The sequence below is a fragment of the Adiantum capillus-veneris genome, chromosome 27 (assembly GCF_014529385.1).
Source record: "Adiantum capillus-veneris isolate H3 chromosome 27, ASM1452938v2, whole genome shotgun sequence".
Classification (NCBI taxonomy): domain Eukaryota; kingdom Viridiplantae; phylum Streptophyta; class Polypodiopsida; order Polypodiales; family Pteridaceae; genus Adiantum; species Adiantum capillus-veneris.
Window position 1 is genome coordinate 83,129,552 of NC_140957.1, and position 12,564 is coordinate 83,142,115.

The 12,564-nt window shown below is 45.7% G+C and overlaps 2 protein-coding genes across 5 annotated transcripts in view; one reads left to right on the forward strand and one right to left on the reverse strand.

The window, feature by feature from the left end:
* The first annotated feature begins 2,660 nt into the window (after positions 1-2,660).
* Positions 2,661-9,953, forward strand: LOC147422283 (calcium uniporter protein 1, mitochondrial-like). 2 transcript variants are annotated; one of them, XM_086502769.1, is made up of 3 exons: positions 2,661-3,991; positions 5,279-5,671; positions 7,643-9,953. In XM_086502769.1, the coding sequence occupies exons 1-3, from the start codon at positions 3,359-3,361 to the stop codon at positions 7,808-7,810; spliced, it is 1,194 nt and encodes a 397-aa protein (XP_086358895.1). In that variant the 5' UTR covers positions 2,661-3,358; the 3' UTR covers positions 7,811-9,953. The 2 variants fall into 2 exon arrangements, with proteins under 2 accessions (XP_086358895.1, XP_086358894.1); XM_086502768.1 differs by lacking the exon at positions 7,643-9,953 and having other exon boundaries at positions 2,669-2,981; positions 3,154-3,991; positions 5,279-5,938.
* A 144-nt stretch (positions 9,954-10,097) lies between these two features.
* Positions 10,098-12,564, reverse strand: part of LOC147422284 (uncharacterized) — a 38,831-nt gene continuing 36,364 nt past the window's right edge. For 2 of the 3 annotated variants that reach the window (XM_086502765.1, XM_086502764.1), the window contains 6 exons: positions 11,401-11,511; positions 11,191-11,317; positions 11,020-11,120; positions 10,786-10,936; positions 10,638-10,690; positions 10,098-10,517 (listed from right to left, as the gene is read on the reverse strand). In XM_086502765.1, the coding sequence (XP_086358891.1) occupies positions 10,422-10,517; positions 10,638-10,690; positions 10,786-10,936; positions 11,020-11,120; positions 11,191-11,317; positions 11,401-11,511 (639 nt within the window). In that variant the 3' untranslated portion in view covers positions 10,098-10,421. The remainder of the gene's footprint in view (positions 10,518-10,637; positions 10,691-10,785; positions 10,937-11,019; positions 11,121-11,190; positions 11,318-11,400; positions 11,512-12,564) is intronic. The other variant, XM_086502766.1, reaches the window with a different exon arrangement.

Here is a 12,564-nt window from a genome sequence, read left to right on the forward strand (position 1 = left end):
TGCGATGCCTATTGTAGGTGTGTGTGGGTGGTGGGTGGGTGTGTGTGTGTGTGTGTGTGAGTATAAGGGGTATGAGCCTCCCGAAAACGGCCACGGGAGGGGACCCCCCACCTAGACACGCTAGCCTCACTCCACGCACTCGTGCACCGTGGGGGCTCCGCGCAAGGTTCCCCAGGGCACGCTATGACCCTTCGTGAGTGCGGGGGAGCCTGAGGCTACGTGGGGCTAGGGACCCGGAACGCAAGACCCGCGAAACGCACCACGGCCGCCGACCCATGGAACGCAACTCGCCCGAGCCGGTCCCGTCCGAGCCTCGCCTCTTGAAGGCAACTTGACCCAAGCTGGTCCCGTCCGAGCCGGGCCCCTTAAAGACAAACGCACCTTGACCCGAGCCGGTCCCGTCCGAGCCGGGCCCCCTTGAAGGCAACCCCCACGACCCGAGCCGGGCCCCTTGAAGGCAACCCCCACGACCCGAGCCGGTCCCGTCCGAGCCGGGCCCTTTTGAAGGCAAACGCGCCCACAACGCACCTTCCGCATGACGGCCCAACCTCCGGGTCGTCACACTTGGTCGGGAGGGGACCCCCCACCTAGACACGCTAGCCTCACTCCACGCACTCGTGCACCGTGGGGGCTCCGCGCAAGGTTCCCCAGGGCACGCTATGACCCTTCGTGAGTGCGGGGGAGCCTGAGGCTACGTGGGGCTAGGGACCCGGAACGCAAGACCCGCGAAACGCACCACGGCCGCCGACCCATGGAACGCAACTCGCCCGAGCTGGTCTCGTCCGAGCCGAGCCCCCTTGAAGGCAACTCCGCCCGAGCCGGTCCCGTCCGAGCCGGGCCTCTTGAAGGCAACTTGACCCGAGCCGGTCCCGTCCGAGCCGGGCCCCTTGAAGGCAAACCCCCAACTTGACCTGAGCCGGTCCCGTCCGAGTCGGGCCCCTTGAAGACAAACGCACCTTGACCCGAGCCGGTCCCATCCGAACCGGGCCCCTTTCTCCGCAAACTCGCCCACCACGCACCTTCCGCATGACGGCCCAACCTACGGGTCGTCACACTTGGTATCAGAGCTCCAGGCCCCCGTCCCCGTGACGCGCCCAACCCTCGGGCCGTCACACTTCCCTGTCCCGTGACGCGCCCAAACCCCGGCCGTCACACTACCTTCACCCGTGACGCGCCCAACCCCGGGCCGTCACACCTGGTACCACTTCTGCAAACACAAAGGAAAGATGCGAGCCAGACAGGGCTCTTTATATCAAAAACAAAAAGAGAAAAACGTGATGGACTAACTCAACTTAGTTCGTCGCGCCCGGCCACTTTTGTGGCCCATGCTGAGCTGAAGACCCACTCAAGTCTACAAGAGACCAAAGGGACACCGAGCTAGCCCTCCAAATGAAGTCCACACAGGGACCAATGGGATCAGTTTGACGATTGAAGATTCAGCCAAAGCCTTCATGGTGTCATGACGACCAAAGCTACTTCAACCTAAAGACTGCATCTAACCAAGTAACCTTACCCGATTCAAGATTCAGCGATTGGAAACCAAAGCTGGTGTCAGCCCAAGTCTACAACACGCGTCAACATGACGGTAAGTTTCCTTGCAACTTCGCAAGGGCTGCATTGCGACGGACTCTACTTCAAATTCGACTTTCAAGAAGTCTCCGCGCGGGCCAACGCAGCAGGTGGCTCCGCGCACATCGGGTTACCTTTTGGGGAATGCTCAAGTATGGGGAATTCTACTTGGGTATTCAAAGCATATCTTTTTCAGCCTTCTGCCAAAAACCACAAAAATACACACACTTTATTCCAAAAATTCCAAAAACAAAGCATGCTACCTACTTGCATTCGGGTACAGTTTTCACGCACTTTACACTATATGCACCCCTTAGACCTTTGGCCCATGCATAGCCAAGCTCTCTTTTCCCTTCGTTCGACGAGGACGTCGAACTTTCTTCAACCGGGGGTGTATATAAGGGGTATGAGCCTCCCGAAAACGGCCACGGGAGGGGACCCCCCACCTAGACACGCTAGCCTCACTCCACGCACTCGTGCACCGTGGGGGCTCCGCGCAAGGTTCCCCAAGGCACGCTATGACCCTTCGTGAGTGCAGGGGAGCCTGAGGCTACGTGGGGCTAGGGACCCGAAACGCAAGACCCGCGAAACGCACCACGGCCGCCGACCCATGGAATGCAACTCGCCCGAGCCGGTCCCGTCCGAGCCGGGCCCCCTTGAAGGCAACTCCGCCCGAGCTGGTCCCGTCGAGCCGGGCCTTTTGAAGGCAACTTGACCCGAGCCGGTCCCGTCCGAGCCGGGCCCCTTGAAGGCAAACCCCCACGACCCGAGCCGGTCCCGTCCGAGCCGGGCCCCTTGAAGACAAACGCACCTTGACCCGAGCCGGTCTCGTCCGAGCCGGGCCCCTTTCTCCGCAAACTCGCCCACCACGCACCTTCCGCATGACGGCCCAACCTACCGGTCGTCACAGTGAGTGAGTGAGTGAGAGAGAGAGAGAGAGAGAGAGAGATAGATGCAAACAAGGAATCAAAATTTAACAGGTGTTACCTAGTGATTCGATTCCATGACTTAAAAAGGGGAAATGTAACGTGGAGCTGGAAGGTATTGTGACTTCGTAGGGGGGGCCGTTTCAAATACGCACAAATATGATATGAGCAGTGAGTGAGTTTTCTTCTTGTCTGGTTGTTGTCTGTGTGAGTAGGCCAATGTGCTGCTGACTAGGAGGATTGGCGATGGCGACTGTGGTTTGCCTTTCTTTAGCAGCTTAGCTCTTCCGTAGCTTGTCCTGCAACCGCCTGTTTGTTTGGTGCACGCGTTTCTATACCCGTGCCCGTTTATGCTCGTGAATGTGTGTGTGCGCGTCTCTCTTCCTCTCGCGTGCGTACGTGCCTGCTGCATGCGTATGTGTGTGAGGATGAGACCAATCTGAGTTGGGATTAGCGTGTCTGGGTAGCCTGCTGTTTGCTCTCAAGGTAACCTACAATATTAAGCCCACATCTCTCTCTCTCTCTCTCTCTCTCTCTCTCTCTCTCTCGTGTGTGCGTGCGCGCATTTTTGTTTCTTTCTGCGTAAGTCAAAATCAGAGTAATTATAAATCTCTTCAACGCACAGACGCTTATTTTAGGAAGACATGGGTTTTGACAGATGAGGAGTCAGGCCGAGCCCTGTGCCTTTCATTGCAAGCTCTTCTGAGTTCCCTCCTTTCTGCCATAGTTCCCTGCTGTTCAAACTCCGCCTTTTAGTGGATCCTGTTTTACTTCATCTTTACATATTTCCTGCCTTGTGCAAGGCACTCCATTGCTGCGTCTGTGGAGTCAGAGTGTTGTTCCTTCTGAAGACAAACGGCACAATGAGGAGGGCCCTTGGGGGTCTCCTGCTCTCGACGAGGAAGGCGAGGGCAGAGAAATGCCTTCTGCATTTTCATCAAGCACATCATCCGCAAGAGGATCAGCGTCACATTCCTTTCTTTACACAGACCCTGTTCTGTTTTACGAGTGCATCTGGGTCCTCTCCTCACACAGATCCACATGTTACCACATTTCCGACGACCCTGCCTTCCTCTTCCTTGCAGTCCACCAAAATTCATGATGCTAAGCTTGCAGCGAGAGATCTCACTCATTGTGTAGCAAGAGGCGACCTTTTTGCTGAGAAGATTGCAGTGAGAGATTTCTCTCATGGTGTAGCACATTGTGACTTCTCCACCGAAGAAGACACATCAGAAGATTCTCCTCGATGTGTGCCGTCGCAGGATCTTTCTACCAATGAGGCTCGAAAACTCCTGAAACTCATGAAAGTGGAAGATTTCAAGAAACACATGCACAGTACTGGCAAGCATTGTATGCCTCTTGAAGAGGTTGTGGATCTTTGCAAACAGACAGGAACTGCTAACAATGATGCTGAGGCTGGGGACGTCTTGAAGAGCTTGGATGAAGCTGGAGCAATTCTCATTTTCAGACGGAAAGTTTTCTTGGAACCTGAGAAGGTACATTCTGTTCTATTTTTCTTGTCAGAGCTTTATTAGCATATTACATATCTTTTGAAGCAGGAAGGCTTGTCAATTCATAAGTGGTTAATCTGCGGTCTTTTATACATTTTCATACAGGGTGATCTCATCACTATATGGCATGGGGTTCCTCTGAAGAGCTCCCCTCACCCAGCACAAGGCGGTGACAATTTGGACCAGCCAATCTTGCTGATGGGTAAACTAGGGGCAAGTAAGGGAGGTGAACTAGGCCTAAAATAGGGGGAGTGAACTAAGATTATACAGGTGAACTACACCTCCCATGGCCTGATGTATGTGATAGTGTGATGGTAAGGTGTTTGCTCAGCAAATTGGGAGTCATGGGTTCGAAGTCCTCACCCGGGATGGGCGATCAACTAGGAGTGACCCCCCCCCCGGGGGCAGTTTACCTCTAGATCATGTAGCGATCGAACAGCCCAGATCCTCCTCGCGTCACCCCGGTTGATTAGAGCCATAGATCCCCCCTTTGGGAACCCCGTGTCATATAGTGACGAGGAAGGGCGATGGTTTTGTGTACTTGAATGGGCTGTTTTACATTCAACACAGCAGAAGAAGCCAAAGGGGGCCAAGATTCAGGGGACTTGTGTGTAGGCACCATTGTGAATCTTACTAGTTTGTGTGCATCAGTTCCTTTCCTTTGCTTCATGTCGGCCTTTGCATTTGTTTCTGTTCCATAGTGTTGTATCAGGGTCACACCTTGCTCTCTCTCTCTCTTTTTTTTTTTTTGGTCCTATTCATTGAATAGCTCAAATCTGCAATTGTGCACATAGATAATCAATGTGCAATAGCAATCTTTGCGCTCTGTAATGAAGTCTTGCTGCCTTCTTCATGGAGCATGTGGTAGTCTTTGGTTATCAGTTGTGCCACATTGTTGTCTTTTGCAAACACCAATGGCATGCCACGTGAACATCTGTCATTGGGACCTCCATATGGATGCATGCTCTTGTATGTGTGTGTATGTGTGTGCGCATGCGTGCGGGCATATAAGAGCATAGCCCTAGCTTGATATCTATTATACATCAACTAGTTGATGGTTATATTGTCTTTCGGATGGACTCCAATCTGTTTGATCCTTAGCTTGTGAATGTGGGTTTTTCCTTTAATTTATCTAGCTGTATCTTTTACAAGGACAATGTTGTACCGGTACTCTCTTTCAAGAATATTTGTTTGTATGCCAACAGCAAGATTGTGGTAATATTGCGCTTCACTTCTTTCATAAATTTACCGATTTTGTGATTATATGTACAGGTAGCTGAAGCATTGTCAAGGGCAATGCCTCTTCCTTTGGGGCAAGAGAATGATCCAAGGAACCAAGAGCTTGCAAGGCTACAAAAAGAAAAGGAAGAAATAGACACAATTGCCCATAAGCAAGTTAGAAACATGTTATGGGGAGCATTCGGTGTCTTGTCAGCACAATCAGCGATTTTTTTCCGTCTCACTTTCTGGGAGCTCTCATGGGATGTGATGGAACCTATCACTTTCTTTGTAACATCCAGCAGCCTTCTTGCAGGTTTCTTCTTCTTTGTGATTACAAAAAGGGATCCATCCTATCATGATTTCATGGATACCTTATTTTCGTCAAAGCAGAGAAAGCTGATGAAGAAGAGGAACTTTGATGTAGAGAGGTTTAAGGAACTGCAGGTAATGTGTTGTTTACCGACAAGTGGTCATTATTCTCATCGGCAGCCATATTCCAACCATGCATGTTGAGGATATATGTACAGCTTTTTTTTAAAGCTTATTACCCAAGAATGGGGGCTTGAGCATATGGACCCTTTACAACAGTCGTATATGAGAAATCAAAGATTTCTCTGCCACATAATCTGTTGACTTCACTTACCACTTTTGGCAGATTTCAAAGAAATGTAGGTTTTTTTGGAGAAAAATGGTGTGGTATTTTAATGTCTTTGACTTGTGTAAGTCCCTGGTGAGTTGAAATCCCTTGATAAACTTTTGCTTTACAATTGTGTGTTATTTCAAAGACCGTCCAAGTTTGAGAAGCATGAGCTTCATTATGTATGCAGATTTTGTTCTCATCATGCCTTTGCATGCAGTGTAATGTTTGAGCAGCATCAGCTTCAGTTTTGTGCTAATTTTCCCTAATTCATGCTACGTTAAGTCTGCCTTGCATTTCTAGAGTTATGACAGAAACTTAGTACGCAGATCTTTGTATTGTTGCATGCTTGTGTGTGGTGTGGGCGTCTGGGAGCATAGATTTGTACTTGGTTCTGCATCCACTATTGGGCACTGACAACAATATGGGGATGTTTTAGTAATCAGTTGATAGTAAGCATAATGGAGCTGATGGTTACATTGTCTTGTGAGTGGCTACCATGAATCTATACCTTCTGCACTTTCCTTTATGGGTGATTCTGGGCTTATCCTGGATTCATCTAGGTATATATAGCATTGTATCTTCATCCACAAAAGCAGGCTTTTAGTACCTCCCATTTTCAATAAAGGCTCATTGAGCTCTTGGGAGCAGTTGTGGGCTGTTGGATAAGGCTTGTTGATTATTAGTGCCATATGGAAAGCTTCTGTTGGCAAACCTTTTTTCTTCCCATTGCTTGTAAGAGAGAATTACTTATGTAAAAGCATTGGCATTAGCAAAGCTTCGTCTTCTGTATAAGTAGGCCACCTTGAGAGAGAGAGGAGACATTTGTTTTCTTATTTCTATGAAGAGGCACATCTAGTAGTGGGACATAGATACTCTTATCTCACCGCTCCATGCGGGCTATTGTGACTTTTCTTTTCTATTGTGTTATTCACACGGCAGAGGAATTGCGATGGAAAATAAAACTCAGTGGCTCATAAATCAGTCAGTGATCCACTCCAAGCATACTTAGCTACTTTATTGGATAACTATGCCTCATGCATAGTCACTACTATTCAAGTCTTCTTGCATCTGTGCTGATTTTGGGCTCATTGCACTAGCTATATCTTATGGGTGATTTGACCATATCGTTAGTGTCTACTTTCTAACCTCTTCCATCCATCATGTGTTCTTGCTGAGCTGCTCAAATTGAATCATGTATGCGCTCCCTGTTGCCACCTATGTCTCATTGCATGAATGGAGAAACGGCCAAAACCTGGTGTTTCCCCAAATTTTCAAGAATTTTTCAATTCAAGTATGAAAGTTCTCTGAAGGCAAGCTTCAATTGGCTGAATTTAATCCTAGAAAAAAGTATACTACATACTGATTTTTTGTTAACATAGCAAGGACAACGAATCCCCCTTGCTTTTAGCATTAGTTCATTTGATTTAGTGTCAAAGGCAATGAGTGGGCTATACAAGCATGGATAAGAGGGGTTAAGGATGCGCCCGAGAGAAGGACCTTGAGATGTGAGGGAAACGTTGATCCTGTGATTTGACTAATGCAACATTCATTCTTTTTGAAATGTGTGGAGTGCTGGAATGCATTGCTAGAAACAAACCACCATAAGCATAGTAGCTTTAATAGGGTTGAGATCGATGGTATACTTTGTATGGCGCGCATTGTGCAAGTTTGTTTGCACTGCCTTGAAAGGGATTGCACTGTTTTGTTGTGCATTTTGAGCTGTCATTTCACAATAGCTTGAGATCGTGCTGACCTCTCTTTGAGTGACATTTCAGGTGCTAATTGCAGATGGACAAAAGTACATCATCTATCGCATGCACATGCAATTTGACTCTTTACCAATTCCTCTCTCTCAAGAATGCCCTCTTGCAATCTCAAGGAATGCCTATGCACATGTGCAAACAACGGCAACTTCATGTAGAGTAAATGAGGGTTTCCTATGAATCTCTTCAATGCAAAAAAGGAAAACCTGAGCTGGGTTTTGAGGCCAAGGTACGGTGGCGAGTTCTCCCACTTCAAAATCAAGTTTGAACTAAAAAGATTCAACTTCTGATTTGGAATGCTGCATTGTTATAAAGAAAAAGCACTTCTCTTTCCTAGAAATGTGCATTCTTTTCCATTTGTTATACTTTCCTCTTTATTTGCAATGCAAACCAAACAGCTTGCATTATCGTGATCACCGCATTTAAGGGGAGTTGTCTCCTTAAATCCCTTAAAATTAGCATGACTGTGCAATTGTTGCATTGGGAAATTCACTGAATGTGAATAACTCCGCCAATTTGATGTGGGACTCGGCTACTAAGTTGATTTATTTAGTGTGTAGTCCCATTAGGAAGTAAGTAGTGAAAGGCATTCTTTTGAAAAACAACCAAAAAGTAGAATGTGTCTATAACTCAAGTAGAATAAGGTGAAGGTTCACTTTGGCATTCTAAAAGAATAAAGTGAGAGGAAAGTGGAGTCATTCAAAGTAGTGTGAAATGAAGACCTAATCTCAAGGAAAGCAAAATATGCATGGTAAGCGCAACATGGAAAAGCAGGATGTAAAGAGGTAAAAGGAGACATGTCTCTCTTCTTTTAGAAAAAAATTTGTATTCATTTGGCACCTCATAGCTAGATGGACCAGTCACATCATTATGCACGCCCGAGTCTACACAACCCCCTAATTAGTGTTCCTTGTTCCATCCATAGACATTGTCTAAAGACTTCTTGGGAATTTCTTGGTTTGCTTACTTTTTTTAACTAGAGATGGGAATGGGTGTTATGGTGGAGATGATTGCAGTGATGGTGCAATCTACTCCTGGCTTAGCTTTTTCTTCTTCGTGTTGCTATCGTCATCGCTTCAACCTTTCTAACTCCAACTACATTTCCTCCATCTTAGCTTTGACAGCACCATTGTGGTGAACAAGCTGCTTGTTTTCCACTAGAGCACTGTCCATGTTGGCTTCAGAAGCTTCATACAAGCCTTGAGCTTAGCAAGATTGAGATCGTATCATGGCTTGGTCGCCGATTAGTTTCCATATTCTATTTTGGGGCTACTCTCTTGGCCTGCTATAGTTTGATCTCAAAGAGCTTCTTGTAGCTTGTGAGCAAAATCTAGCTCTTTTATTAGATGGATTCTTGCTTAGAATCACTCCTCTGTAAGCATTTTTCCTTTGTTGATTGGCGCTCGAAGCTTGGTCATGAGAAAATTCTGCCCCTCTTGAGCATCAGCATGCACGGCCACTAGTATCTCGTCCGCATAAGCGCCAGCATCTATAGAAGATTGAAGTACATCGCATATACAAGATCTACAGTCTTCAGCAATTAGAAGTACAATTGTTGGCTGTGAAACAGATTAAAGGGTTTGGCAATAAACATGCTCCAACTGAGATTAGGACTTTTCTTTGCATGCCACATATGAACAAGCCAGAGATGTTCAAGCATGCTCGCACGGTATCTATCTAAGCCCAAATCTCACATATGAGAGTAGGGGGTATATTGGCACCCCTCAAAGCTGATGCTAGAGGTGTAGGAATCCACATTTCACTCACCCAATGCAGTCAAGTCCCTTCATATTGAGCTTGAGAATTGAGAAAAACAAGCTACGAAATCACGAGGCCTGCCTAGAGGATGAATGATGTGTCAGGGCACCATCTGCATTTTTAATTGATGATTATTCAAGAAATACCATACATTGTTGATAAAAAAATAAGTTACTTGTGTAGAGGCTATTTTATTTATGTGAGGTTATAATATGTATGATAATAAAGCAAGCTTGTTATAGAAAGCCATCATTATGCCACACCCTTCATAAAAACTACAGTCTACACTCATTACATCCAATAGGAACTCCAAAAAAATATAGCAAAAACTAAATTAACCTAGCCCTTGCCCTTTGGGCAGGCCTAAAGATTCAACAAGTTGCAAATAGAAGTGGATGACTTATGGAGCAAACGAGAGAGAGAGAGAGAGAGAGAGAGAGAGAGAGAGAGAGAGAGAGAGAGAGCTTTATTTACTTCTACTGAAGGCCAAAGTTGGCCTATGAGACCAAATCATATACAGAAGTGGTGATCTGGGTGTCGGTAAAAATGAGAGAAAAGAAAGAATAAACCGACTGTGCCTACTGTGAATGAGTATGAGAGTGGGTGGTAGCTTCGACCCCGCGGATAGTGGCTACCCTGTGTGTGCAGCATAGCAGTATAGGCACGTGAGAGAGAGAGAGAGAGAGAGAGAGAGAGAGAGAGATTTGCCAGAGAGGAATGGACAAATCATATTTTCACCAAAAACCTTGAGGAGATGCCTTTAATCTCTGAATTCCTCACTTGAAAATTCTCATCGATTATGTAAACACTGAAGAGCAAAGCCAGCCCACATACAAGCAGACTTTTGGGTATGATTGCTCAGGCCTTTCTGTCAGATGTAGCTGTGCTAGTTACTACATAGGAAAGTATTTATTGCTGGTCAGAGAAAATGAGAGCTAGGCTCCACGAGGAACTTGAAGCAATGGCAAGCCAATGGTAGTAAACCTCATCCTGCCAGCCAGCAATGTAGCTAGTGTGAGAGTCCCATAATAAATTACATGGCAGGAATGCCCAAAAATGGAATCAGCTTTGAATCATGGCGGTAAGGTAACCCCCCTCGTGCTCCCAAAGCTCGACAATTTGCACCAGCCTATTGTAAGCAAACAAGGAGTGCAACCCATCAGCAAAATGAGGAGCTTCTTCAAATGATTTAATGTTCACCTTCAGAGTTTCATAGAAGAAAAATTTAACACTGCTGGAAGCAACTCACAACAACAGCTCCAAAAGCAAGCATCTTTTCTGCACTCATTTGTGTGCATAAAGCTGCCAAAGACGCCAGGCAAGAAATTGCTCACTTGAACATATCATGGCACATCGAGAAACCTAACAGGACCTTCTGAAGTGACATGCAAACTTACAGTAAAGCACGGCACCAATAAAGGCATCTCCTGATCCAGTTGTATCCACAAGCTCCGATGCTGGTATCGTCTCTGCCGTGCCAATCAAGAGTCTTCCGGAAAACTGTTTCACGACATCACCATTTGCACCAATTTGTTGGAAGCCCCCCACCTATTAAACAAGAAGAAGAATGATTAGCAAGTAGCTATTAGCTTTTCTGTCAAACGAATGCTGGTTTTAAAGGACTCTTCGACCTTCGAGGATATAGCAGTGGGTTCTACATTCACATGTGCTCTTCTCTCTAACAAGAGCTCATATTCTTTGTTCGGATCCAATATCTCCAAATGAGTAGAATCTGCACACCATGAAGCTCCATGATCAGAGTCATTACCAAAATATAAACCATTCTAGAAAAACTCTGTTACCATTGGAAGTCTTTTCTAGCATCACGCAGCCAGCAGCCCCGAGCGTCACAATCACAAATTTCAAAGATGGCAATTTTGTGGAAATACTGATGAGCGCTTCAGGAAGAGTCGGCATTTCCGTCCATGCCTATACATTGAAGTGGTAGCATCTGGCACATTACCCAAAAGAAGCGGATGAATTTGACATCTTACAACATTGTGAAATACTACCTGTGGAAATTTTGCAGAACAAACAACATAATCGGCTAGTGCAAGCAAGTCATCCAAGCGTTCTCTCTTCCGTTCAGCATCGACCAATATAGGTATACCCTTGCGCTTTGCCTGTTCATAAGTCAACACCTCCTGAATGTTGTTATCTGAAGTATCGACCAGAGCAACTTGGGAGTATAGAAGGTTCAGTACTGAAAAGGAGAGCATAACATGCATGCTCAAAGATATGCAGCCTTCAGAAAATAAGAAAGACTAGGTGCTTCAAGATATGATGCCAAGAGCCTTCATGGTGACAATGACGAGGTCCTTGAAGTAACTACATGAAAAACTCCAATTGCTACTCGAGAAAAGAAAAATAAATGTTCAAAAATATTGATCACACTAGACATAGAATCGACCTACTCCCAAAATCTTGGTTGTTATCCCTCAAATGGCGCATGTCTCTTGTCAAAATCATTAAGCCGAATGTGCATACAATTCGAATGTTTCCATTTCTTCGCTTGCTAGCCCTCAAAAAGGACAGGCATTTCTTGCTCTATCGTCTTGGTGACATTTGTTTAAACTTGCATTGAGAAGAAAAAAAACTTCGTCATGAGTGGATTTGAGGTTAGACAAATGTCAGTACTTCGGCAAGAATCAAAGAAATACCTTGCTCTACCTACACAAAAAGTTCCTGACTAATATAGACACAAATAATACAAAATTTTTCCAATAATCTGGTCACACCCACTATTGACCATTAAACTATCAAGAAACAACGCATTTAACTAAGAATTATAGCAAATACATGTGCTACGGTCCAGTCCCTATCTCCCCATATGTCAGAAACTTTGGTTTTACAGCTGATCAAATTAAATAATGAAGAGACTCAGCTTGCCTTAGATCACTTGCTTCTACTATGAACAAGAAGTCTGAAGTTACAAACTGAATGAAGGGTTGGAACACTCGCAAAAAACACAAATGCAAAGACAATAGTGAAGTAAAATTAGTATAACAAAACTCGTGCAAAAACTTAATCCCTAGATTTCAAACTCATAAAGCAACAGACCAAAGATCAAAGTCTTGTATCCTAATTACGCTATAGAAAAAGAAGAGATTCTAAAACTATAGACCTGGAGTGAAGCAATACAGAGAGCTTGCTATCTTACCTCTCATTGACAACCA

What these genes read in the sequence shown, in the direction of transcription:
- LOC147422283 (XM_086502769.1), top strand. Translation starts at nt 3,359, where the DNA reads ATGAGGAGGGCCCTTGGGGGTCTCCTGCTCTCGACGAGGAAGGCGAGG. An exon ending in TTTTCTTGGAACCTGAGAAG is followed by an intron (nt 3,992 to 5,278) that starts GTACATTCTGTT and finishes TTATATGTACAG; the next exon opens with GTAGCTGAAGCATTGTCAAG. An exon ending in AGAGGTTTAAGGAACTGCAG is followed by an intron (nt 5,672 to 7,642) that starts GTAATGTGTTGT and finishes GTGACATTTCAG; the next exon opens with GTGCTAATTGCAGATGGACA.